The sequence below is a fragment of the Mesocricetus auratus genome, unplaced genomic scaffold, assembly GCF_017639785.1.
Source record: "Mesocricetus auratus isolate SY011 unplaced genomic scaffold, BCM_Maur_2.0 Super-Scaffold_100676, whole genome shotgun sequence".
Classification (NCBI taxonomy): domain Eukaryota; kingdom Metazoa; phylum Chordata; class Mammalia; order Rodentia; family Cricetidae; genus Mesocricetus; species Mesocricetus auratus.
In genome coordinates this window covers 155,308,749-155,334,305 of record NW_024429266.1, presented here as the reverse complement: position 1 = coordinate 155,334,305, position 25,557 = coordinate 155,308,749, and the positions used below count along the sequence as shown (strand labels likewise).

General features: G+C 44.6%; 1 protein-coding gene across 18 annotated transcripts in view; it reads left to right on the top strand.

Moving 5' to 3' along the window:
• Nucleotides 1-10,041: 10,041 nt before the first annotated feature.
• Nucleotides 10,042-25,557, top strand: part of Magi1 (membrane associated guanylate kinase, WW and PDZ domain containing 1) — a 612,472-nt gene continuing 596,956 nt past the window's right edge. For 13 of the 18 annotated variants that reach the window (XM_040737556.1, XM_040737555.1, XM_040737552.1 and 10 more), the window contains exon 1: nucleotides 10,044-10,917. In XM_040737556.1, the coding sequence (XP_040593490.1) occupies nucleotides 10,605-10,917 (313 nt within the window). In that variant the 5' untranslated portion in view covers nucleotides 10,044-10,604. Of the gene's footprint in view, nucleotides 10,918-25,557 lie in introns of all 18 variants that reach the window. The other 5 variants (XM_040737566.1, XM_040737561.1, XM_040737562.1 and 2 more) reach the window with 2 other exon arrangements.

Sequence of the window (25,557 nt, the reverse complement as noted above, 5' to 3'; positions counted from 1 at the left end):
GTGTCCAATAACAAGACTTTGGGGCCTATGCAGAAGGATTTTAAAAAGACAATATTTTGTCCCTTCTCCAATGTCAACTAGGTCCAGACTGTGTGCAGCTCTTGAAATACCCTGTAACTATGGGGAGTCACCTGTTCCTCTGCTTAGGGAGTCTAACCTGTGTTCAGTCTATGAATAGAAGGGCCAACACAGGAAATTTTCTTCAGTGCTTTCAAACAAAGGCATGGTTGAATAAAATTTTAACTTATTCCTACGTAGATGGGAAAAGTAAATGTCTTAGTTAGAGTTTTATTGCTGTGAAGAGACACCATGACCATGGCAACTCTTCTTTTTTTTTTTTTTTTTTTTTCTTCAAGACAGGGTTCTCTGTGTAACAACAGCCCTGGCTGTTCTTGAATTCATTTTGTAGACCAGGCTGGCCTGGAACTCAAGAGATCTGCCTGCTGCTGCTCCCGAGTGCAGGGATTAAAGATGTGCACCATCACAACCTGGCCCAAGGCAACTCTTATAAAAAAAAACCATTAAATTGTAGTTGGCTTACAGTTCAGAGGTTTAGTTCATTATCATCATGGTGGGAAGCATGGTGGCATGCAGGTGGATGTGGTGCTGGAGAGGTAACTCAGTGTTCTATCTCTGGATTGTCAAGCAGCAGAAAGAGACGGTGAGACACATAGCTGGGCTTGAGCTTCTAAGACTGCAAAACCCACCCCTAGTGATGCACTTCATCCAACAAGGTCATGCCTTTTAATAGTGCCACTCCCTATGAGCCTATGGGGACCATTTTCTTTCAAACCACAAGAAGGCTAGAGGAGCCAGAGGTTCTTCTCAAGTCCAAGTAACTCCCAAGGACCAGATCCTCAACTTATTAGGATTGAAAAAAGTTCATAGTTGGTAGCTGGATGTGGTGGCACATGCCTATGATCCCAGAACGCAGGAGACAGAGGTAATCGGTTCTACGGGTTTGAGGCCGGACTGGCTTACAAAACAAGTTCTAGGATAGCCAGGGTTCACAGAGAAACCCTGTCTCAAATATTCCAAAACAGCACCCCCTCTAAAATAAAACCAAAACCAAACTAAAATTAAAACAAGAGTTCATGATTGGGGCTGGAGAGATGGCTCTGTAGTTAAGAGTCCTCACTGCTCTTGCACAAGACCTGGATTTGATTCTCAGCACTCTCACTGCTGTCTTGGAACTCCCTGTAACATGCATGTGTACATGCATGCACATGGTACACATAAACTCATACATGCATATACATATACACATTTTATAAAACAACCTAAAAATAAAGAGGAGACGGAGCCATGTGGCACCTAGCTTTTACCCTAGTAACCAGGATGCAGAATCAGGTAGAAAGAACTCTTGAGCTTGAGATCAGCCTGGTGTACACAGAGTTTTCCTGGCCAGCCAGGGATACATATTGACATTCTGTCTTGAAAAAAATAAAAAGAGCTAAGGGTTGGAAAGTGCCTGTGTCAACAGTGTAAGAATGCTTTGTCCATCACCTGTGTTTCATTCAGCGCTCAGATCCCTATGTTCTGCAGAAATGTTTGCAGATCTGTCCTCCCTACATTCCTGTGAAGTACATGATCTTCAGATGGCTCAAAGGCACATCCGGAGTAGAGCACTGTATTCATTCAGACTGATAGGAAGACATGGGAGAACTAAATCAACCTAAACACACTGTTTGGCAGATTCCAGAGGCCCTTCCACCAAAGCTTTGCCTAAATAGGCTTAATGGCTGCATCTGTGGTCTCATACCGAAGTGTTCTGTGCACATGGCCTTTGGGTTTTACCTATCTATGGATTAATGCTTGGCCTTGTTACTTCAACACTCTTGGGAAAGTTTGTGTAATTCCTGCCTCCACTTTGCTTAATGGTCAAACTGAGGTGGTTTCCGGTAATTTCCACCTCACCTGGTTGCTGTACTAAATAAATATAACAACACTTGTAACTGTCCTGCTATACACAGTAAGCTTCAGAGTCATGGATTTGTAGCTTCATTCTTCGCAGCAGAATACATTGCCAAATTCCTGGCACAAGCAAGAAACATTAAGATGTTAGAACCCTTTCTTTACATCTGTTCAAGAGAAATATTCTTTAAAACGTGGCAGCCATAAGCCCTTCTTAGAAAACAACCTTTAAGATGACTGGTGGTGGCACACACACTCAGGAGGCAGAGGCAGGTGAATCTTTGTGAGTTCTAGGCCTGGTCTACAGAGTGCGTTCCAGGACAGCCAGGAAACCATGTTTTGAAAAATCTAAAAAACATAAAAACAAGAACTTTAGTCAGGTAGTTGTGACATACACCTTATTCCCAGTACTTAAGAGGCAAAGGCAGGTAGATTTCTGTGAGTTTTAGGCCAGCCTGGTCTACAGAGTGAGTTCCATAACAACCAGGGCTACAGCACAGAGAAACCCTGTCTCAAAAAACAAAACAATAACAACAAAAAAATGCCTTGGTTTAATTATTAAGTCTAAATTGTCTTTAACATGTATCATGTAATTTGATGCCTTCCTATGGCCATTTGAATATTCATATATCCATTCAACAAAGGCTCATGCTTGTGCTGCTAGTTTTGTGTCAACTTTACAGAAGCTAGAATGATTTTGGGAGAAGGAACCTCAATGAGAAAAAGCTCTCACCAGATGGCCTGTAGGCAAGCCTGTCTGTGGTCCATTTTCTTTATTGATGATTGTCATGGGAGGCCCAAGTTCACTGTGTGCAGTGCCACCCCTGGACTGGAGGTCTTGGATGCTATACGAAATCAGGCTGAGCAAGCCATAGGAGCAAGCCAGTAAGTAGCAGCCCTGCGTGACTTCTGCATCAGCTCTTGTTTCTAACTTCCTGTCCTGTTTGTGTTCTTATTCTGACTTCCCTCAGTCATGGAGTGTGACCTGAGAGTTGTAAGCTGAAATAAACCATTTCTTCCTTATGTTGCTTTTGATCACGGCATTTTGTTACAACAACAGAAACTATAACTAAGAAATTCATACCAGGTTACCGGAGTATTACTGTAACAGACCTGACTATTAGTTTTGGGACCAATTATGGTACCATTTGAACTTTGGCCTGGAAAAGTCATTGAGTATTCAGAGCACAGTGGGCTGTTCAGTGGGAGATTGGAAGATAAGAATGCTGAGAGCAGCACAGACAATGGAGGCCTGGCTTGTGAAGTTTCAGAGGGAATTAAAGGCTTTATCGGGGCTTTTCATGTGCTATCTTGAATTAAGAATCTGTGGTTCTGGTCAGTTCAAGCTGAAGAGTCGGAAGAGATCAGAACCACCAACGTGAAACCTTTGCTTTGCTGGTCCCATTGAAATCTGGGAAATATTTCCTCAGGGTCAGCACAGAGAAGCTGTGATCCAGGTGGCTAAGGCTGCGCCTCATGCTGGCAGTGGAACTTGGTATTGTTAAAGAGTCTCCCAGGTTCTAAGGTTTTGGAGGCATAAAGAAGTCATGGAGAGCAGCTGAGGCTTGGCACCATAAGAGGTCGAGCCAGGCCGTTTGTAATGGTGCAGCCTCAGTAGCAGTGAAAACCTGAGGATTGAATGGGTCATGGAGAGAGGTTGCAGCTTGATATCCTGCGGTAGTATCAGAATCTCTGAAGAGAGCCCTGGAGAGGTTACTGGTGGAAGTAGCAGGCCAGTTGCAATAGAATTCCCTAGCATTTTTGGAGATGCTAATACCAGTGGATAACCACTTAGGACAACTATAGGTATAGAGTGGTGTCAGCTGTCCTAGGAGACAAGCTGTGTTCAGTGAATAGCAGAGCCAGAGAAGCATGACTGTCCAAAGCCCTTTGGGGGCCAGAGGGTTGTTGAGTGGGTCCCAGAAATCAAACACTGAGTTATTTGTGCTGTTGGAGTTTTTTGCTTTGTTCAGGTTGTAACGGTGCCCTGGTTCTTTGTTCTTGAAGTGAGAAAGCTTTTAACTCGTTTTGATTTTACAGGAGCCTAGAGTTGAGAGACATTGAAGAGACTTTGGATATTTTAGAGAGGCTATGAATGTTTTAGAGAATTTGAGCTTTGAAAGAGACTTTGAATGTTTTAAAGAGATTTAACTTTGAAAGTGTTTTAATTTGTAGAGACTGTGGGACTTTTCAAAAGTTGGACTGTTTCATATTTTGATATTAATATTGAGATCTTAGGGATGAAGGAGAGGAATGGTTACATTTTAACAGCAATGTGTTTCTGTGTTGAGCTGAGAAGCGGTCAATTGTGCTGCTAGTTTTATGTCAACCTTACAGAAGCTACAGTGATTTCGGAAGGGAACCTCAATGAAAAAAAGCTCTCATCAGATGGCCTGTAGGCTAGCCCGTCTGTGGTACATTTTCTCTATTGATGATTGTCGTGGGAGGCCCAAGTTCACTGTGCGCAGAGCCACCCCTGGACTGGAGGTCTTGGATGCTATAGGGAAGCCAGTTGAGCAAACCTTAGGAGCCAACAGTAAGCAGCACCCCTCCAGGGCTTCTGCATCAGCTTCTGCATCCAGGCCTCTGCACTGTTTCAGGCCTTACTCTGACTTCCTTCAGCATTGAAGTGTGACTTCAGAGTTGTAAGTTGAAATAAACTGTTTTCTCCCCACAATGTTTATAGTAGTGGTGTTTTATCACAGCATTAGGAACCCTAACTAAGGCACCCATACATTTGTTATGAGACACATTTTTGGGGGGGAGGAAAATTCAAAGGTTGGATATCAGAGATGTAATTTCTGCCCTGAAGTTGCTTCCACTGTGGACGTGGGAATGACACCATGTGAAACAGAGTGGATGAGAAAGGTCAGGAGGCACAGGCCAAACTCGGTACCTGTAAATTTCCAACCGTGATTGCTCAGAAAGATCACACTTTTTCTTGTATTTCTTCCATAATGCCTTCAGAGCTTTCAGGTCTGTCTTATTCTGGGTAATTCCACACTTGTATCCTGAAGTGTGAGCAGGGGGTTCTGGATGGGGGTAGAACGTTTTCTTAGCATGTGCAATGCCTTGTGTTTGAAATCCAGTGCTGAAAAAACCCAGCTTGTCTCTCTGTCTGTCTACACTGGAGAGATGTCTCTGTACATAAGAGCCATGCCTGGTCCCCCAGAGCATCAAGGTTTGATTCCTGGCACCCACAGGACAACTCATACTGTCTGTACCTCCAGTTCTGGGGGTCTTATGCCCTCTTCTAACCACTATAGGCACCATGCATTCAAGTGGTACACAGACATACATTCAGACAAAATGCTCATACGCATAAAATAAAAAAACCCCAGAATGTAATAGGTTGTTTTGTATGTAAGCATGCATGGTTATTATGTATGGTTAGTATAGTTAGTTAGGTTAGCCAGCAGGCATGTTTGTTTTCCCAGCATCTGAGAGGCAGAGGACAATCAGGTATTCTAGGGAATGCTTGGCTATATAGAAATCCAAGGTTAGCCTTGGCTACATGACATTGTCTCAAAACAAAACAAAATCCTCAGGTCAAAAACTCCCAACAAAAACAAAACAAAATCCTCAGGTCAAAAACTCCCAATAAAAACAAAACAAAACAAAACATGTGTGGTGGTGCAGGACTTTAGTCCCAGCACATGTAAGGCAAAGGCTGGTGAAATTACAGGAGCTTGAGGCCAACCTGGTCTATACAATAAGTGTAACATGAACTTTCTGACTGGGCAGTGAAGTGACCAGCCCCGTGTTTAGCAGCCATGACAGGCTAACATGTGCTTGCATGACCTTGCCACTCCTGTCCTGGTCACTAGGAGGTCAGATGCCCTCCTCCTGGCAAGGAACCAATCAGAAGTTAGCTGGCAGGGCTGTGCTTTACAGCTCTGGGTGTGCTTTACGAACAAGTGCACAGCAGTGAGTGCAGAGCATTGCAACCACCCTGGAAGGGCCTATGGGCCATAACAACCAGTTGACCAATCAACACAGGGCAGGTCGCCCAAATCTGGAAGTGCGCCAATGTTGAGACCGTTGAAGAGCCCCTAGACACTCCCCTTATGCTGCCCTTTAAGATCTTTACAGTTTCTCAGGGTCTTTCTCAGCCATCCTCCGGGGTGGATGGATGAAAGTCCCTACCTAATGGGGTTAGCTCGTTAAAAAATTTCAATAACAGACTCTTTGCTTTTGCATTGAAATGTGCCTCTTGGTGATTTTGGGGTTCAGAATTTGGGCACAGCAGCAGGCCCTTCCACTCTTCAGCCCCAAATGAACACACAGATGCTATATTAGTTATAAACTGTTGGCTGGTGACTAGGGCTTCTTATTGGCTAGCTCTGTCTTAATTATTAACCCATAACTACTAATCTATGTATATCTACATGGTCTTCTCTTATGGGAGAACGAGTCTGGACCTATTACTTCTCTGGTGTCCTACATCATGACTGACTCTGCCTATGTTTCCCAGAATTCCCCTCATTTCCTAGTCCTTCCTATCTTGCTTCCCTATTGGCCAAAAGTGCTTTATTCATCAACCAATAAGAAAGACATATACAGAAGACATCCCCATCATCAGAACATTTCCCATCAAATAAGTTTCAGGCTAGCTAGAGCCAAATGGTGAAACTTTATCTAAAATACCAAAACAAACCCTATCCAGACAAAACAGAAGATGGGAACTGGTCTAAATTCCAAGTCTTCAACCTTCTCAGTTGCATTGGGAGGAATGATAAATCTTGTTTATATCCCTTGGAATGCTCCAGGTGGGGATGAGAGTGAAGCCAGGAAGTGAGGGACCACTAGTTCTATGTGGGAAAGGGTATTTTTGGTAAATAGAGTCTAGTAGAAAATAAAGCGATAAGAAGCAACACAAGGCCGAGCCTACTAGTGAATATGAAATGCATCTCAAACAGTATATTTTAAAAAGTACATTTTGCAGAGAATATTCATTTGACACACACTCGAAGACTCATGAAGTACTAAGAATCCAGTACTCCTGACTGGGAGTATGCCAGGAACCCAAAACATCTGAGTTCCTTGCCATCCGGGAGTACATACTCCAGAGAATTGGGTCATGTGTTTACTCTCCCAAAGGTACTGTGACAAAAAAAAATTCAAAAAACATTGGGATTAAGATGCTAAATCTGTGGCTTTTAGTATTGCATAGCAATACCACTTAAAAATCCAGATATTGCCCAGGCCTGGTGCATCCTTCCATGTTCTCAGTCAAGAAGTGGAGGAAAGAGAATGGGAGTTGAAAGCCTTCCTGGGCAGCAGAATGAGTTGGACCTAGTCTCAAAAACAGAAAAAATAGCCATTCAATCTTTCTTACTCCAGGCCAAAGATAGTTATAAACATGGCCCAACACAAAGTAGTAAAGAAAAAGGTGAGGTTTATTCATTTGCGATGATTTGGTTTAATAGGGAAGATTTAACTTTGCAATTAAAGAGACTGGGTTTGTTAAGAACCCTTGAACTTTTAAAAAGCTAAAAAGAATTCAAAGATGTGGGACTTTTATGGTTAAACAGTATTTTATATTGTGATATTAGTATCATGAAATCTTAGGGACAGAGAAAGGAAAGATTATGATTTAACAGTAAGTAATGTGTGTGACAGGTATTAGTATCATGAAATCTTAGGGACAGAGAAAGGAAAGATTATGATTTAACAGTAAGTAATGTGTGTGACAGGTATTAGTATCATGAAATCTTAGGGACGGAGAAAGGAAAGATTATGATTTAACAGTAAGTAATGTGTGTGACAGGTTGATAAAGGGAGGGTTGGATTGTGTTAGTTTTTGGCAAATTGAGAAAAACTTAGGCATCCCCGGGAAAAGGGAATTTCGATAGAGGAATTGGCCCATGGCCATGTCTGTGGGGGCATTTTCCTGATTGCTAATTGATGTAGGAGGGAACCAGGTCACCTTAGGGGGTGCCATCCTAGGGCAGGTGGGCCTGGGCTGTATGAGAAAGGCAGCTGAGCAATGCAGGGGAGGAAGCCAGTGAGCAGCATTCCTCCATGGTCTGTGCTGCAGTTTCTGCCTGGCTTCCCTTGAAGATGGGCTGTAAGCCTTAAGTTTAAACAAACTCTTTCCAACCACGTTGGTTTTGATCAGTGTTTTAGCATAGCAACAAAAAGCAAACTAGAACACCCTAGAAGTTCTGATAGCTATATATCTGTATTAGGGCTTGGGATTTAAGTTGGAAGGGACTGCTCATTTGATATTGTCACTGTTGAAAGAGTTAAAACAATAACAACAAAAATGCCAAACAACAAAAAAACAAGCCCCCAAACACCACCATCACCTCTTAAAACAACAATACAACAACAAAACGCCAGTGGTGGTGGCACATATCTTTAATCCCAGTACTTGGGAGGCAGAGACAGGAGAATCTCACTGAGTTCGAGGCCAGCCTGGTCTACAAAGCATTTTCAGGATAGCCAGGACTGTTATATAGAGAAACCCTGATTTGAAAAACCCAAACAAAACAAACAAAACCAAAACTAACCAAACAATAACAAGAACAACACACACACACACACACACACACACACACACACCACAACCCCCACACACCACAAACCCCCCAGAGGCTGGATATGAATTCCTCTCACCTTTCCAGATAATTAGAGGTGAGACTATTAACATCCTTAACCCCCCCCCCCTTTTTTTTAAGACTGGGTCTTGTGGAGTTCAGGCTGTCCTAGACTTGCTGTCCTAAGGCTTGCTTTGAATTCTTGATCCCCATGGGTCAGCTTCCAAGTGCTGGGATTATAGATGTGAAAACACCAGACTTTTATTTCTATTAAGCTAGAATAGCACTCTAGAAACAAGGCTTTAAGAGGTGAAATATATGCTTATATTTTGAAAGTTCTAGAGAGATGGATTATCTCCACTCTCCAATCCCAAGTACTAAGGACTCCGATGCCCCAACCCCTATTCTCAGACTGAAAGTTTTATATGCCACCATATAATTATTAACATTGTAAGTTTCCAGTGCTCACGAGTTATTCCTAACATCTGTGGGGGGTTGCTGTATTCCTTCAGCATTGACAAGTGGAAGCTCTGAGAAGTCAGTTTACTGAATGTCATACCGAAGATGCCTGAGGAATCTGAACTTCATATTTCTCTCAACCCATCTCTGTGGCATCTTCACCTCTTAGTGGCTGTAATTCACCTCCCTTTATCTAGTAGATTCTCAACTCTGTGACCAAAGAGGAACTTGTGGGAAATCACTAAAAGCTAAAAGAAACTGTTAGGGCCTTGCCTCTTGGCTGTTCTTTCTGTCCCAACCTAGCCAGAGCCTCAGGGTGCCAAATTCCGAGGTGGACCCAATCTGCATGTGCAGGACCCTGCGGTGATCTTTACTCCCAAAAGCAGTCCTTAGGTTTCTTGGCTCCTCCAGAAACCAAAGAGGGCTGGCTGCTGCCTCTTTGCTGGAAGAACAATGAGAAGCTACCAGGTCTCTTAGGTTGAAGGCCAAGCTAGCCTTTGGCTTTTCTGGCTTGCCGGCAGTTTTCTCCTCATCCTAAAAAGTTGGTCCTAAAGTTTAAGGGGGGGACGACGACGACACGCGTGAAGCAGGTTTGATGGACACAGACAGGGAAGCAGAGAGGGTGTGTGGGACTTGCTGGTTTGGGTCGTTAGGGTCATAGAGATAAAAGCCAGGCGTGTGGACTTGAACCCCTGGGCAGGGAGCAGGCACGGGAATGTGGCGGGAGGCAGCGGGACCGCGTGAGCGATGCTCTGGTCAGGCACTGGCCGGCCAAGGGCGACGAGGGAACTCGGCTGGCAGGCAAGAGAGTGATCCCGGCACTAAATTGGTCTCCCAGCCCCCACCTGTTTGAAACGATTTGCAAACTCCAAAGGCGGGTTCTCTGTGTTCCAAAAGTTAGACAGCTGGAGTGGGGCACGCACACGTGTTCCCCAAAAGGGTCTGCCTTGGCGGACGCCACTGAAAGAGGAGGAACTCTAGGGGTGTAGGGAGAGGAGCGAGTTGGAGTCAATGGACCGTCGGCCTTAGGACCCTGCGGGAGGCGCGTTGGAATCTCTCCCTTCCAGGAGGAGGAATGGGGCGGGCCTGCCCGCGGGCGGCCACCGAGCGCATGCGCGCGCGACTCCTCTCCAGCCGGCCGCCGGGCTCCGCGGAGCGGAGTAGAATGAACTGTAACAAAACAAGCCGAGCCTTTGTATCTGCTTAAAGGGGCCGCGGCCACTTCCCTCCCGTCCCCTCACCCCCGCCCCGCGCCGCCGCGTCTCCAGGGCTCCCGGCAACTAGCTTGGAAAGGGCTTCCCTCGCGCTGAGGAGCGGCCGGTCGGCGCGGAGCAGGCGCAGCGCGTGTGGAGAAAGCCGCCGAGCGGAGAGCGGGCCCGGGCGGCGCCGAAGTGGACTCTGGTCCCGGGAGCGCGATCGGCGCCGGAACGCGGACCCGGAGGCACCGGAATGCAAACAAAGCTCGCGGGCGCCCGTGCAGGGCTCTCGACGGAGCCCGGAAAGTTTGTTTTATGATGGCTTGAGAGCGCGAGTGAGTCGGGCGAGGAGGATCCAGTGGCTCGCTCCCGCGCTCGGAGAGATGCTTGTCCCGTGAGCCCGCCGCTCTGGGGGCTCGTGCTGTGGGGGCACCTGTCTCGGTTTAGCAGCTTATTTTAGTTTTTTCTTTCGAGGAGAGGCTGTAGACTCATCATGTCGAAAGTGATCCAGAAGAAGAACCACTGGACTGGCCGCGTTCACGAGTGCACCGTGAAGCGGGGACCCCAGGGCGAGCTAGGAATGACGGTGCTGGGGGGCGCGGAGCACGGGGAGTTTCTGTACGTGGGGTCGGTGGCGGCAGTTGAGGTGGCGGGGCTTCCCGGCTGCGGCGAGGGCCCGAAGCTGGCCGAAGGTGAGCTGCTGTTGGAGGTGCAGGGGGTCCGGGTGTCCGGCTTGCCCCGCTATGACGTTCTGGGAGTCATCGATAGTTGCAAGGAGTCCGTCACCTTCAGGGCCGTCAGACAAGGTAAGATGGGGCGTGCCTTTGAAGGGGGGACGCACCCAGAAAAAGAGGGGCGCCGTGCTCTGAGTGCGGAGAGCCCTGCGGAGAGCCGAAGTTCAGGCCCGGGCCAGAGGCACGCAAAGTTGTGAGGTTGTGGGTTGCGCCCACCTGCGTGGCCGGCAGGGGCTGGGGTTGCGCTGGAAAGCGCTAGAAAGGCCGGGTTTGCCAACTTCTCATCGCAGCCGCCTAGTTAGTGCTGCGCAGCCTCCTTTGCACCTTGAGGCTGCTTGGAGACTGAGGCAGGGCAAAGGTGGACGCCTCTCCCTGTCCATTATGAGGTGGTTAAGCTCACGGAGCTGGTGGCGTTCTCTTGGCACTGCTTATGCTTCCAGAACTGGAGAGTGGGTCGTGGAAGGGGCGGGTCTATCTGTGGCTGATTGGACCTCTTCCATCACAAAATTGCCTTTACCCTGAAACCCCTCTAGGTGGGCTGGGTTATGACCCCCGGAGATTCCTAAGCCGGCCGCCTGAGGCGGCTGCATTCACCCCACGGCGAGGTGACGTCTGTGTCTCCTCCTGGTGGAGACGTTCAGTGGGGGAAGGGGTGTTTCGCAGTTGGCGCGAATCTAGTCCAAGTTACCCAGTCGCCCACTCCTGCACCGTCGTCCTTATTGAAGATGATTGTTGGTAGTTACAATTCATTGTTAGCGTTCCTTGTGAGAGCCCCTCCGCTGAGTTAATTGCATCGTCTCATTCTGATTCACAACAGTGCTACACCATCTACTTGCTTTGTTAAGTCCTGTACTATAATAAGTAAGCCGGGACTGACCTTAAGTAAGTGACTTGCCCAAGGTCACTAAAAGTTCTGTTAAACCTCAAACAAGGAGGAGGAGTGGGTGACCTCTAGGGATTGAGTTCTGGGGTAGGGGGAAGCGAATTCCTCCCGGAGAAGTCTGTAGGGTGGGAACGGCTTCCTTAAAGATGCCTTTGATGGCCCCTGGCCTTGGTAGGTTGGTCACTCAGTTTGGTCTGAGCCTCTCTCTGGCCGTCTGAGAATGACGCGCTTAAAGGGATCCCTCCTGCACCCAAGTGCTGTGACGCAGCTTCTCCCAGATGAAGGCACCAGAGGAGGTGGCAGAGTTGAATGTGGTGAAAAGTTGCCATATGTTCCTGTCAGGATAGCAGCAGCTGAAGGAAATGTGTCAAAGGGAAGGCTGGGCTGAGCTGTTCCTCTCAGCAGCAGTCCTCTTTCAGACGACCTGAGGAGGGGCGCAGTATGTGTGTGTGTGGTTAGCCTGGTAGCCAGGCCTTCCAGTGGTGTTGGGGGCCAGGCTGACACCTGACAGTGGAATTTTTTTTAAATCTTGCTTCTTGGCCCTGCCTGATGAATATGTCCTTATGAATTTCTCATAAAAATCGTCCCAGAAAGTGTGCAGAATACTGCTGGGTCACAATGAGTGCTCAGTAAAAGTGAGCTATCATTGTTGTTAATAGTGGTGAATTTGAGCAGTCATTTATGTACCCTAGTTACCCTAGTTAGGAATTTAATGCCAATTACCCTGGTGATTATGACTCGGTAGAGCGGTTGAGAAAATACTATATCAGACATTTATTGGGAGCAGCGCTTTAGATTTGAGTTCAGGGCCACTTTGCAGAAAGATTTCTCATCCAGGAGGGTGTCTGGGGGGCGATTAATGGGTACTGAGACTTGGGGGCAAGCAGCTGCCCAAAGCTGAGTCCTGTTACTGTTTAGCAAAGATTCTGTATCATCTCTCTCTCTGTCTCTCTGTCTCTCTCTGTCTCTGTCTCTGTCTCTGTCTCTCTCTGTCTCTGTCTCTCTCTCTGTCTCTCTCTCTCTCTCTCCATCGGTGTAGCTGGGGAACGATGCCTGTGGATTTGACAGTTACTGTAGTGCCTCCAAGTGCCAGTTCCTTCCCTTAGGACTATCTTTTGCCAACAGAAATGTTCACGAGGGAGAAAGAGTGTTTATGCTTCTGAACATACTTGTAATGGGCTAGGAGTGGCTTGGAATCCACTACATTATGAATATTGTTGCATGTGATAATTATATGGGCACAGTTACTTGTCCAGTGTTGACATTACAGTGAAGAAGGCCCTAAGAAACATTTTTACAGTCTTTCATGTTTCAAAAGTGATTTACATTATAGGACATATCTGACTTTCTTTGCTACTGTGTCTTTATCGAATTGTCTCAGATTAAGTTGGTATATGGGAAGATATGATATTTTTATGGTGTTTCCATTTCCAGTTAGCCCTTCACAGGGACACAGTCACTCTGGGTACTTGTTTTGTCACAGTCTTGTATGAGAAGGTTGTACTCTTTCTGTTGCATGACAGTTCTCTGGAGAAACTTGTGAACCAAAGCAGTCCATAGCCAATGGTAATATATGGACTAGGGGTGGATTGTGCACCAGACTAAATGAACCCACTAGGCTTGGGTTTCTTCACTTTGAGTGTAGAGGGCAGTTGTTGGTCATAAAATGCCTAAACATATTATAAATGTGGGTATGTTAGTTAGATCTGTGTGGATGTTACTCACTTGTAGCAGAATCAAATCTAGAAAAAAAACTAAATAAAATTTTAAACTGACATATGCAAACATCTATACACATCCCCCCCCCCAAGACAGGGTTCTCTGTGTAGCTTTTGTAGACCAGACTGGCCTTGAAGTCACAGAAATCCACCTGCCTCTGTGTACCAAGTGTTGGGATTAAAGGTGTAGCCCACAACTGCCCAACTTATTTTATTTTTTTGAGGAAGGGTAGTCCAGGATGTCCTTGAAACTATGGTCCTCCTGTCAGACCCTGGTATGTGCTGCCCTGTCTAGTGTACTACAATGTTTTGATACTTGGATATATGTTGTATAAGTTTAGGTTAGATCCAAGTGTCTCCTTTGATGAATTTTGGCACATGTCCCCTGTCACATTCCCATCACTCGGAAGATGCAGAGCATTTCCGTTACATTTCTTTCCAGTTCATCCATTCTCAACAAAGGGTCTTGGTTCCTCTTATTGTAGATTTGTATTCTTAGTATAGATTTGTATTCAGATTATCCACTTCATAAAAGTGAAATATTACAGTACACACTACTGTGCGCCCTTTTCCATCCTGGAGGTTCTGGAGATTTCCTGTTGTGTTCTTCCTTCTGTGGCTCCTTTTCATTGCTGCATAGTATTCTCTAGTGTGTATTTTGCTCATTTGTTCTTGCTTTTGCTTCTAGGTTCACGTTTGAGTGTTACAAATCAAGCTTCTATGACTATTTTGGTTATTTGCTATCTTTGCCAGTCTTTAGTCTTGCCCATGTCTAATTTTACATCATTTTAGTGTTTTAGGGAAAGAAAGCAATTACAGAAATGTTGCATAGGAGGGAGCTAGTTTTTTTATCACATTGGAATTTGCCAGGCCAGTGTGTGTTTAGTGCGTGTGAGTCCTGGGTTCACACCTTAGTACCAGAGTAAACCAAGAAGACAGGAAGAGTATGTCAGGTTGGCTAGTCTAGCACCTTGTGGGCATTTTCTTCTTCAAGCCTCTGATCTTGCTTCAGGTTTTGGAAATATGGGTTTACAGAGGTAACTTTTCTAAGAGTCCTACTGACATAGCAGAGGTGGGCAGGGAGCATAGCCCAGTGCTTCCCCAGAACCTCAGCTCCCAATCCTGGGGACAGGGGGTCTAGATTTGAAGTTACCCAACCCATACGTCTAAGCTCACCAGGGTCCTGATCAGGAATGTAGACTCTGCCTTCCAGGGTGCTTCTGACTCAGAAACTTTGGGCACGGGGTCCTTGGGGCAGTTTTGTGAAATATTGGCTAAGGGTAGAGCCTGAAATGGAGAAGACAGGCAGGTGACTTTTTGTTCTGGAACAAAGTGTGACAGATCTTGCAAAGTCACCCTCTGTGGGCCTAAATTTCTCAGTGTCAGGTGTAAGTGGGTATGCTTCCCTTTGGAGCTGCTGTCTCCTTTGAGATCCACTGTCTCCCTTGAGATCTACTGTCTCCCCTGAGATCCACTGTCTCCCCAGAGATCCATTGCCTCCTCTGAGATCCACTGCCTCCCCTGAGATCCACTGTCTCCCCTGAGATCCACTGTCTCCCCAGAGATCCATTGCCTCCTCTGAGATCCACTGCCTCCCCTGAGATCCACTGTCTCCCCTGAGATCCACTGCCTTCCCTGAGATCCACTGTCTCTCTTGAGATCCACTGTCTCCCTTGAGATCTACTGTCTCCCCTGAGATCCACTGTCTCCCCAGAGATCCATTGCCTCCTCTGAGATCCACTGCCTCCCCTGAGATCCACTGTCTCCCCTGAGATCCACTGTCTCCCCTGAGATCCACTGCCTTCCCTGAGATCCACTGTCTCTCTTGAGATCCACTGTCTCCTTTGAAATCCACTGCTTCCTTTGAGATCTACTGTCTCCCCAGAGATCCACTGTCTCCCCTGAGATCCACTGCCTCCCTTGAGATCCACTGCCTCGATTCAGAGCCACTGCTCTTGTGAAGTTCTGGGCCATGAATAACGAATAACTGAGACTTGAGGTTTAAAATGGTCAGATTGCAGTTTCTGAAATGAGTATATTATAGGTCATGGTTTTTCATATTTTTGTGGATGAATTTGTGGTTTTGCAAATCACTCCAGAACTGAAATTGCCCTTTCACTCTCTTCTTAAGGCAAGTAAGAGACAATAAATAAGACACAATTTAAAATTCGAACATTGGCACCAAACCTTTCTCACCACAGGAAGGGGGTTGTGGCTCCATAGAGTTGAATATAGTTCTGGTGCTGGTTTCATTCCTTTGTGTTTGTTTTGATGTTGTGTGCTTGTGTTGGTGAATTGGAATATATGGCAACAGCTCTTAAAATAAATCTGTGACCACTTTCCCTTCATTTCAGAACTCACTGCTGTCTCTTTCTTGATTTCTTCCTTTTCTGTAAATGTCTGATTGGTTTCCTTTCTCCCAGATTGTTTCCAAGTCAACTCCTTTTTAAAATTCCTTTTTCTCTTTGCTTTTTAAATTTTTATCTTATTTATTTTGTGTGTGTGTGTGTGTGTGCGCGCGCATGTGTGCATGTGTGTATAATATGTATGTGAGAACATGTGTATGCCACAGCCTACATATGCTACATATGGTCAGAGGATAACTCTGTGTATCTGGTCCACTCTTCACCTTTATGATTTTTTCTGGAATTGAACTCAGGGTTTCACCTTGTACAGTGAATCTTTTTACCCACTGAACCATATCACCTGTCTTCTCTTTGCTTTTTTCAGATTACATCTCACTATGTTGCTCTGTTGCCTTTAAGCTCCCTATGTAGTCGAGGGCCTCACCTTCCTGCATGCTGGGATTACATGTCTGCACCACTGTGCTTGCCTTTTGACTCCTTTTTAAATTTTAAATTACGAATGTGTATCCATGTGTGGGCATGTACATGTGATTGCATGTGTCTACAGAGGCTAGAGGTGTTGGATCCCATTGGAGTTATAATCCACCTGATTGAAATAGGTGCTGGGAACCAAATTCTGCAAGAGCTGCCCTGGCATCTCTCTGCCCCTTGGTTTTTATTGTTACTGACTTCAAAGAGACAAACACTGACTTGTGTTCATTCCTTATGCCCTCCTCTTGGTGTTCTCAAGATTAAAAAAATTTTTATTATATTTATTTATTATTTGCTTATGTTATATATGCATTTGTGTGTGTGTGTGTGTGTGTGTGTAATGCATGCACAAGTGTGCCATGGTGTACTTGTGGACGTTAAGGACAACTTGAGGGAGGGAGTTTTCTTCTTCCACTGTGTGAGCCCTGGAGATCAAGCTTAAGCTATGATTGGGCTTAGCAGCAAGCTCCTCTCCCTGCTGAGCTGTCTTGCAGGCCCATTCCTCAGATCTTGGTGCTAGTGGGGAGGTGGTGGCTTGTAGCAGAATTGGAACTGGGAAGATGTGCATGCATTGGTTTTCCTAGTCCAGTCTGAGCTGTTAGACACCACTGTAAGCATGGGCGGTAGCCCTGAGTGGAGTGTGTCCCTTTCCCTGCTGACTTGGCACAGTTTTACACGTTCTGGTTCTTTTTATGTCCCTCTCCTCTCCTGGGAAAACAAGAAGCTCACCTCAATTCCCGTAATCCCAGTGTCTACAACGTTACCCGACATTCACTAAATAGGTACTCACTAAAATGTATTCTACCCAGGAAGACATTTTCCATGGGTTCTTCTTACCGAGGAGACTTGTTTTCTGAGACAGCGTCTCACTGTGTGGCACTGGTTGTCCTGGAACTCTGTGGACCAGGCTGCCCTTGAACTCATGGAGGTTTGCCTGCCTCAGCCTCCTGAGTGCTAGAATTAGAGGTGTGAGCCACCATGATGGTCTCAGATAAGTGTGCAACTAGGCCAGCTGTGGTATCTGTAATCTTTTTTTTTTTAAACCAATGGGATCTTTTTTTAAAAAATTTATTTTTCAGTTTAAATTTAGATAAGAAACAAGGTTGCTTCACAAGTCAGTTCCAGGTCCCTCTCCCTTTCCCTCCCCTCCTCCCGTGCCCTCCCCCTCCCCCCCATTATCCCCTCATTTCCCCAGGGAGGTGAGGCCCTCCATGGGGGTGTCCATAGTCTGTTATTTCATACAGGGCAGGGCCTAGACCCTTCCCCAAGAGTTCAGGGTGAGAGTGCATCTCATATTGTTGGATGGGAGTCCAAAGTCTTTGTGTATACTCGGGATGGGTACTGATCTGCTGCCCAAGGCTCAATAGATTACCTAGGCCTCCTCACTGACACTCACATTCAGGGGGTCTTGATCAGTCCCATGCTGGATTCCCAGGCTGATGCCTGGGATGGTATCTGTAATCTTACTGAGTTCACTTTCCTACCACCAGTTCTTCCAGTTGGCTGACTCCAGGTGTATTAATTTATTCTGGGATGTAACAGTCATCAAAGCCTAATGAGTTATATTCCAGTATTTCTGCCTGTTGACTCTAATAACTGGAATCTAACAAGTCTTTAGATGTAAAAGTCAGATGCTCAGCCGGCAGGGGTTTCCTGCTCGGGTCATTTGGCCTCTGCTTTCAGCCAGTGTCTGGGAATGATGCTTTACTGAAGCTTTGTCTCTGTGAATGGTATCTATTTATTTATCTTCACCAACAGCAAATAGACACTTCCCTACGTAAAACAGCTCCAGCCCTTTCTCTCACTCTTTGTGTTTATTTACATATTTTTAACATAAACCTTAAAAAAATCAGTCTATTTTTGTTTTTGGTGCCAAAAGACCCTTTTCTGTGGCGTACTTTTAGTTTATGTTGAGGAATACTTCATAGCTTTTATAGGGAAGAAGCAGGGCAAGGATAGGCAGCCCAAGCTGTGTGTTGTTCCTGCTGACCACCCTTTGGCATTGGCTGTGTCATTTAAAGTAGATTAACTTGACCTTATGAGGCAATGGCATACAGTTGGCTCACTGCATTTGTTGGTATTCAGTGTCCCACTCGTCTCGGATAGCAGAATTGATGATATCCACCAAGGGGAATTAAGTGGTTTATAAGAGAAAACATTCTGACATCTCCTTACCACAGGGGTTTACATGAAGGATGTTGCTCTATAAACAGTGGTTATTTAATGCACAACACCACCCTGTGATGTTAGTGGTCCTTTCCTTGAGTGTGTATATATGTGTAACAGGATATGCTGGGTTTTGTATACACTGGGAATAAAGGCTGTCAGATTTGGTAAGGGCTGACATTCATGTCCTAAAAAGTAGGTTACTGAATCGTTGCCTGTCTGTAGCCCACTCATATGCAAGATAACCTTGCCAAGTCTCTCTTGAGCCCTGGGGCTTTGTCATGCTATACTCCATAGGTGCCTGCATCATGCATTGTTTCTTGTGGTTTCCTTTCATTGGTTCCCCAGTTGAAGCCAAGGATTTCAAGGTTGTATCTGTCTGTTGACTTCTGCTTTATAGTCTGGGTGTCTTAGAAAATGTCTAGTGTGTTCTGAATCTCACCTTTTCTGGAGGCATGCAATACAATTAGAAAATGTATTTACAGTATATCTTATGATTAAATAATCGTCATCTATTTTTGTAGTTGTGATTAAATAGTAGAGCAGTCCATTATTTATGCTCACACCTGTAGTCCCTACCGCAGAGGTAAAGGCAAAGTTCAAGACCCGTAAAACGTGGCCCTTGACATTGCTTCTGCTGGTCACCACCTACATATCTGACAGACTGGCTCCTTCATGAACTTCAAGCCTTTCTCAGATAGCGCCTTCCCAGTGAGTTTTCCTCTGACACATGTTTAAAAACTAACTCCATGGACATTTGTCATTCTATGGTCTCTCTTCTGTGTTTTATTTTACCTTGGGATATGCAGATCACTTATGTAAGTTGCCTGTAGAATTTAAGTTCCAAGAGAGTAGGGTTTGTTTGGTTCTTCACTGATGCTGTTTCCCTGGTGCCAAGGGTGCTGTGTAGTAGTTACTTGTTCAGTAGTATTTGTTCATATATTTGTTGAGTGTTTATTGTCAAGTTTAGAATGAGAACATATCTCTTGAGTTCAGTTGTCTCTGCAAATTATGAAAATGTAGATAATTGATGATGGTCTGTATTAAGTTTTGTGTGACTTTTAATGATCACACTCTCTGGCTGGAGCTGAATAGAGTTAGATGTGTGGTCCAGAAATGCTTTGAAGACAGCAGTGCTGGCCCACTTCAATTAGACTTGCTATTATGGGTTTTTATAGTAAACACATTTAGTCCTTTGTCTCCTGCCAAGCATAGGAGAATGGAATATTTTAGAATCTCCTTGGGATCAAATATAAAGTTATACTTAACTTGCATTTTCAGTCGTAGGAGAAGATTCTTGATTTTAAGGCTAATTGAATGCTGGATTTTTGTGGTGGAAGTACTTAGGGTCACCAGGTGGTTGATCCATCTGGAGACTCAAGTCCACCAGAGCCACCCCGAGGAAGTCATTGACATACGCATTGACCTCAGCCTGTTTTCCACCCTGACTGCTCTCCACTGTTGTGTGTGACCTGAGATCAGCTTTTTAAATTTTTATTTTTTTGGAACAGTCTTTTACTGTTGCTCAGATTTGCCTGAACATTACCATGTGACCAGTAAAGTTGCCTCAAACTGAAGCCAATCCTCCCATCTCAGGCTCCCCGGTGATTAGTTGACTGTAAATTGCTTCTCTGGGAGGTGGTTCTAGGAAACACAAGTAGACAGAGGCAGGATGCTAACCAGGTGTTTAAAAAAGTCATGTTGCCAAGAGAGGAACCCCAGGTTTAGGGCAGCACATTCATGCTGAGTGCATCAGAGAAGTTTGGGAGCATTTACATCCCTCCTGTGGTCGGTGTGAGGTTCTTCCTGCTGGCCATGCCTACATACCTTTTCTGTAGCTATCTCTAGTGTTGGGAGAATGAGTTATGTAAGACAATTACATTTTCATTGCCACGGTATCATGCTTACTGTTTCTGTAGTAGAGTCGATTGTGTGTGCCTGCAATGGGCCATCGTTGTGTTATCTGCAGCAAGGCTAACCTTTGAGTTTGTTGGGAGACGAGGCGTGCGGCTCTCTTTATGGCCAATGACATGATGAAGCAATTAAAGAAGTGCTTGCTTATACACTGATGATAGGCCACGCTTCAAAATTATTGCCAAATGCAGTGTTAACTGAATTGTCAAGCTGCTTGTAAACTAATCCACAAGTAGCAATTAATTGATGTGTTGTAATTAAGATTTTAGACCTAGTCTGGCTAATGTAGTAGCTGGGTGTTAGGGTGCATGATGCTTCCTTCACCTCTTTAAGCCATGATTGCGCCTCTGCAAATGGAGATGATAACGACACTTACTCTGTAGGGCTGATAGAGGAATAAGACGCAGTCTGAGTAAACCACATGGCTCTGGGCCTGCACAGTGATTGCTCAGAGAGTGTTGGCTTCTGTTATTGTTCCTCATTTGAAAGTGTTCAGGGAGAAGGAAGATTTTTTTTGGGGGGTGGTAGTGGTGGAGAAAGCCTTCACCTTTCTGTATGATTCAGATGCTCTTTTCTGCAGGATTCGTTCAAATAGGAAGCCTGTAGATTTCCCATGTGTTTGGTGGAGGTCTGCGCCTATGCCAGTGGGTGAGGAGTCGGTTCTAATGATTGTTCTGAGGCAGGCTGTGATAGCGTTTGGAGAGATAGCAGGTTCTTGCTTTCTTGGTTTGCCAGGCAGGCCTGTGCCAGCATCAGTGATCCTTGGGATTGTGACCACCAAGGTGCTCTGATTTTTCTGGCACCATGTCTGGGCTCCCACACTAAAAATGTCTGGGGGAGGTAGTGATGTTTAATGATTACTTATATAGGTTTGAAGTTAGTCTGTGTGGACTCAAGTTCAAGCTCTTCCTTTTGCTAACAGGGAGACTATGAGCTGGTTAACTGGTAGAATGTCAGCTCTCAGTTGACAAAGTGAATAATACCTGTGTCATAGGGTGCCTGTCACAGTTAGTTTTTGTCAACTTCGCACAAATCTAGACCTATCTAGGAAGAGGGAATGTCAGCTGAGATATTGTCTTCATCAGATTGGCTTGTGGACCTGTCTGTGGAGCATTTTGATTAATGATTGACTGGGGAGGGCCCGGCCCATTCTGGGCAGTGTTATCCCTGGGCATGTGGGCCTGGATGTACAGGAAAGGTAGCCGAGCAAGCCAGCTTGTGCTTCTCCTTCGGTTCCTACTTCCAGGCTTATGCCTTGGCTTGTCTTGACGATGGACTGTGTAACCTATAAGCCAAACCCTTTCCTTCCCAGTTGCTTTTGGTCACTGTTTTATCACCGCAACAGAGAAGCAAATTAATTTGGTGGCTGTGAGGACAGTGCTTTCCTTGGTTCCTAAGTAATGATGATTATCTATAATTATTTTTAGTTGGAAAATAGAAACCCAGCACACTGAGTTTTCCTAAGGCAGTAGTCCTTAATTGGGCAGAATTTTGTCTCCCCACCCCCTCTCTGGGGAAATTTGCCAGTGTGTAGAAACATTTTATTTTTCACGTCTATTAAGGATTGGGTGGTACTGACACCTCCTAAATAGAGATCAAGAAAGTTGCTAGACAACTTACAATATACAAGAAATGTATCCAAACTATCACTGAGGCTGGAGAAAACCCACTTTGAGGTATCACTTCATAGGTAGACTGGGAATCTGAGTTAGGAATGGTAGATTAGTAATGATAGCCTATGAACTTTTCAGAGCCTCAGGTTAGACTTTGTGTGGGTGCATGATCTTATCTCCTCCTATCCATGAGAAGTGCCTCTTCAGACTGCGAGACTCAAGCTTATGTCTACCTGACTCCCTTGGGCTTCCATATTACAAATGTCTGGAGCCCTCATGTCCTTATGTGAAAGAACCTATTTTAGACAGGTGCTAGACACAGTACAATATGCTTAGTGACCTCATTGAAGATAGTTCTAGGAATTAAAAAAAAGTACTCTCCCCAATTTACAGCCAGAATCAGAATGAGCTACGACATATCTTCAAGCAGTTCTGTTTATTTGTCACAGGTTCCTGCTCTTTATGATTTATGTCACTAATTCTGTTGGTTTCCTTCCTCCTTGGTACTGCCTGTGCCTTGTAACTGTAAATCTCCCTGACTGTCTTCTTTGCTGCATATGTGTTTCTTGTAGGAAGCACTCTTGTTTTGTGTGTTGTGTAATCTCTGCTCTGTGTAAGTACTGAGGAAATCTCAGCTGAAATTTTCAGAGGGTTAAAAACTAGACATGATTTTTACATAAATTCTTGCCTAAGATTTTGTTGGCGAGGAAATCCATCTCTTATTTTTGAGGCATATTAAATATACTTAGCCATATGTCTGACTTTTCTGTGATGATTTAAGATGGTTGTCTGCCAGTTGTTGTAGCATTTTGAACTGTAGAGAAAATATTGAATTAATTGTGTTGGAGGTCTTAGCGTGCCTTTATTCTGGCCAGATGTAAGCAGCAGTTGCTTATGTGACGTGGCCATGGGAGGCACCACTTCGGTCTGATTTAAATGGAGCCAGTGTCTTACCACCTGGATTCTTGGCAAGGCCTTGGAATTCACATCTGATAGAGTGTGTTCATTTCCTCCTCCAACTATCAGCCTGCTTCGGTCTGTGTGCCTTGGTTAGGTATTCAAAGCCCAAGTCGTTAAAAGATAACTTTCTTTGGTGTTGAAGCATATGTATTTTGTTACAAGGTTTTGGTTCTAATCTTAAAAATTCAAATGCCACATACACCCACCATCCACTCTCCCACACATCCATCCATCCATCCATCCATCCATCCATCCATCCATCCATCCATTCATCCATTTTTTAACATTTAAACAATATGTATAGTACAGAAAGATGTTAACGTGGAAAGAAAAATGTATGCACCTGACATAATATTCTACCTCAGAGACATATATATGTTAAACATAGTATTTTATCTATCCATCCATGAAATTGTATAACAGTATTTGGTGGGACTTTATGCCTAATAGAAATAGTGTGACCTTAAAACAAACAACAACAACAAAACAAAAACAAACCAGGAATTTGTGCTGCCTTAGAACTTGCTATGTAGATCATACTGGGCTCAAACTCAGGAGTCTGTCTACCTCTGCCTCCTCATTCTGGGATTAACAGCGTGGACTACTGTGTCTGTGGATTTAAGAAAAAAATTTTAAACACATACATTTACTTAAACATCCCAATGACTACACAATCTGTCTTGGTCACTCTATTGTATGTTTTCTTGCTTTGAGCATGAAGACATTATTTTCACTTGTTCCATATTTTGTACATGGTTTTGATGAATATCCTTCTATGTATGTATGTATGTATGTATGTATGTATGTATGTGCATTTTAGTGAACATGTTCAGATATTTTCTTTGAACAAATGTCCAGAATTAGTTTTGTGGGCTCATGTGAATATTTCTTTTTAGTTAGGAATCAAGTTACAGCTTTTGAGAGTGTATATGAGAACCCTGTTCTTTGCTGACCTTTCTTGACATATCCAATGCCTTCTACTACAATTGTTTTTTTAAATGATAGTCATGCTGAGCTCATGGTCTGAGATTGTATAAAGGTTATGGAGTGGTAGAGACTGGGGGTCAACTGGTAGGGGGTTTCCTCATTCAAAATGAAAGGATTCTGATGTGCTGTGATCACGTGGCGTGTGCTAATGTTGGTCCAGGGTCATTAGCTATTTTCAAGTTCAAGTAACCATAAAAGCTTGGGATTTCTAAAGACATGAATTCACCAATTTTTAAATGTTGGTTCAAAGTTCTTTTTTTTTTTTTTTAATATGAGAGAACCAAATAGAACGCATCTGGGATCCATATTTGGTTCTCACATGACAAGTTTGCAGTGCTTCCTCTATGTATTAGTCTCTCTCATCGTTGCCTGTCACATTTCATCTCATTGAGAGTAGCAATCATATTTCTTATGTCTACGTTCTCAGGGCCCAGAATGGTGACTCCCCCTCATGCACACACATACACACAAAGGCCAAGAAATGTGTGTTGAAATGAATAATACATTCTGGAAGTGGTTTAGTTTGGCACGAGAGCTTGTCCATGTAGGTTCATGGAGGCCCAGCTGGTGACAGCTCTCCAATTCCAGTTGAGAAGAGCTGGGGATAGAGTATATTTTGACAGCTGATTATAATCTTTGGAATATTCTGTCTCAGGGCCCTGGTCTGCTGAAACTTAGAACTGGGTGCAAAATCACATCTTGAAATTGACATTCATATGGATTTGAATTCCCACTGTGGGAATAGAATCTATTTTCTGCTTAGAGATGATTTCACTGTGAAATGTATAGCCTTATAAATAAAGAAATGAGCGAGCTCTATTTCTTTAGGAATGGGGTGTGTGTGTATATGCGTATACATGTATATGGGTGTGTGGGTACGTATGCAAGTATGTACCAGAGAATAACATTGTGTGTTGTTCCTCAATTACTGTACCAGAGCTCTCTGAGAGGAGGTAACCACAACAGAGAAAATACCTCCATAAGATTGGGTATAGCCTGTAAGGCATTTCCTTAATTTGTGTTTGATATTAATTAGCATTGCTGATAGGGTTACCTCTGGGCTGGTGGTCCTGGGTTCTATAACAAAGTAGGTTGAGCAAGCCAAAAAGAGTAAACCAGTAAGTAGTACTCTTCCATAATCTCTGGTTCAGCTCCTGCCTCCAGGTTCTTATCCTATTTGAGTTTCTGCCCTGACTTCCTTCTGTGATGAATTGTGATAGGAAGTGTCAGCAACATAAACCCTTTCCTCCCTAAGTTGCTTTTGGTCATGGTGTCTCATCATAGCAATAGAAACCCCAACTTAAGACAGACACTATCTACATTTCCCCTTCCGTGTGTGTGTGTGTGTGTGTGTGTGTGTGTGTGTGATGTGTGAACATGTGTGTAGGCGTGTGCCAATGCGCACTATGCCTTGAGACAGGTTAACTGAACCTGTTGCTAGCTTGGTGGTTGGCTGGCCACTCCCAGCAGTCCTTCTCCTCTTCCCCGCTCCTCCACAGTGGTGGGTTACAGGCACTTGCAACCATGCTTTGTTTTTTTATATAGGTGCTTGGGATCTGAACTCAGGTTCTCATGCTTGTTCAACAAGCCCTTTTATACATGGAGCCATCTCTACAGCCCTGTCTTGTTTTTGA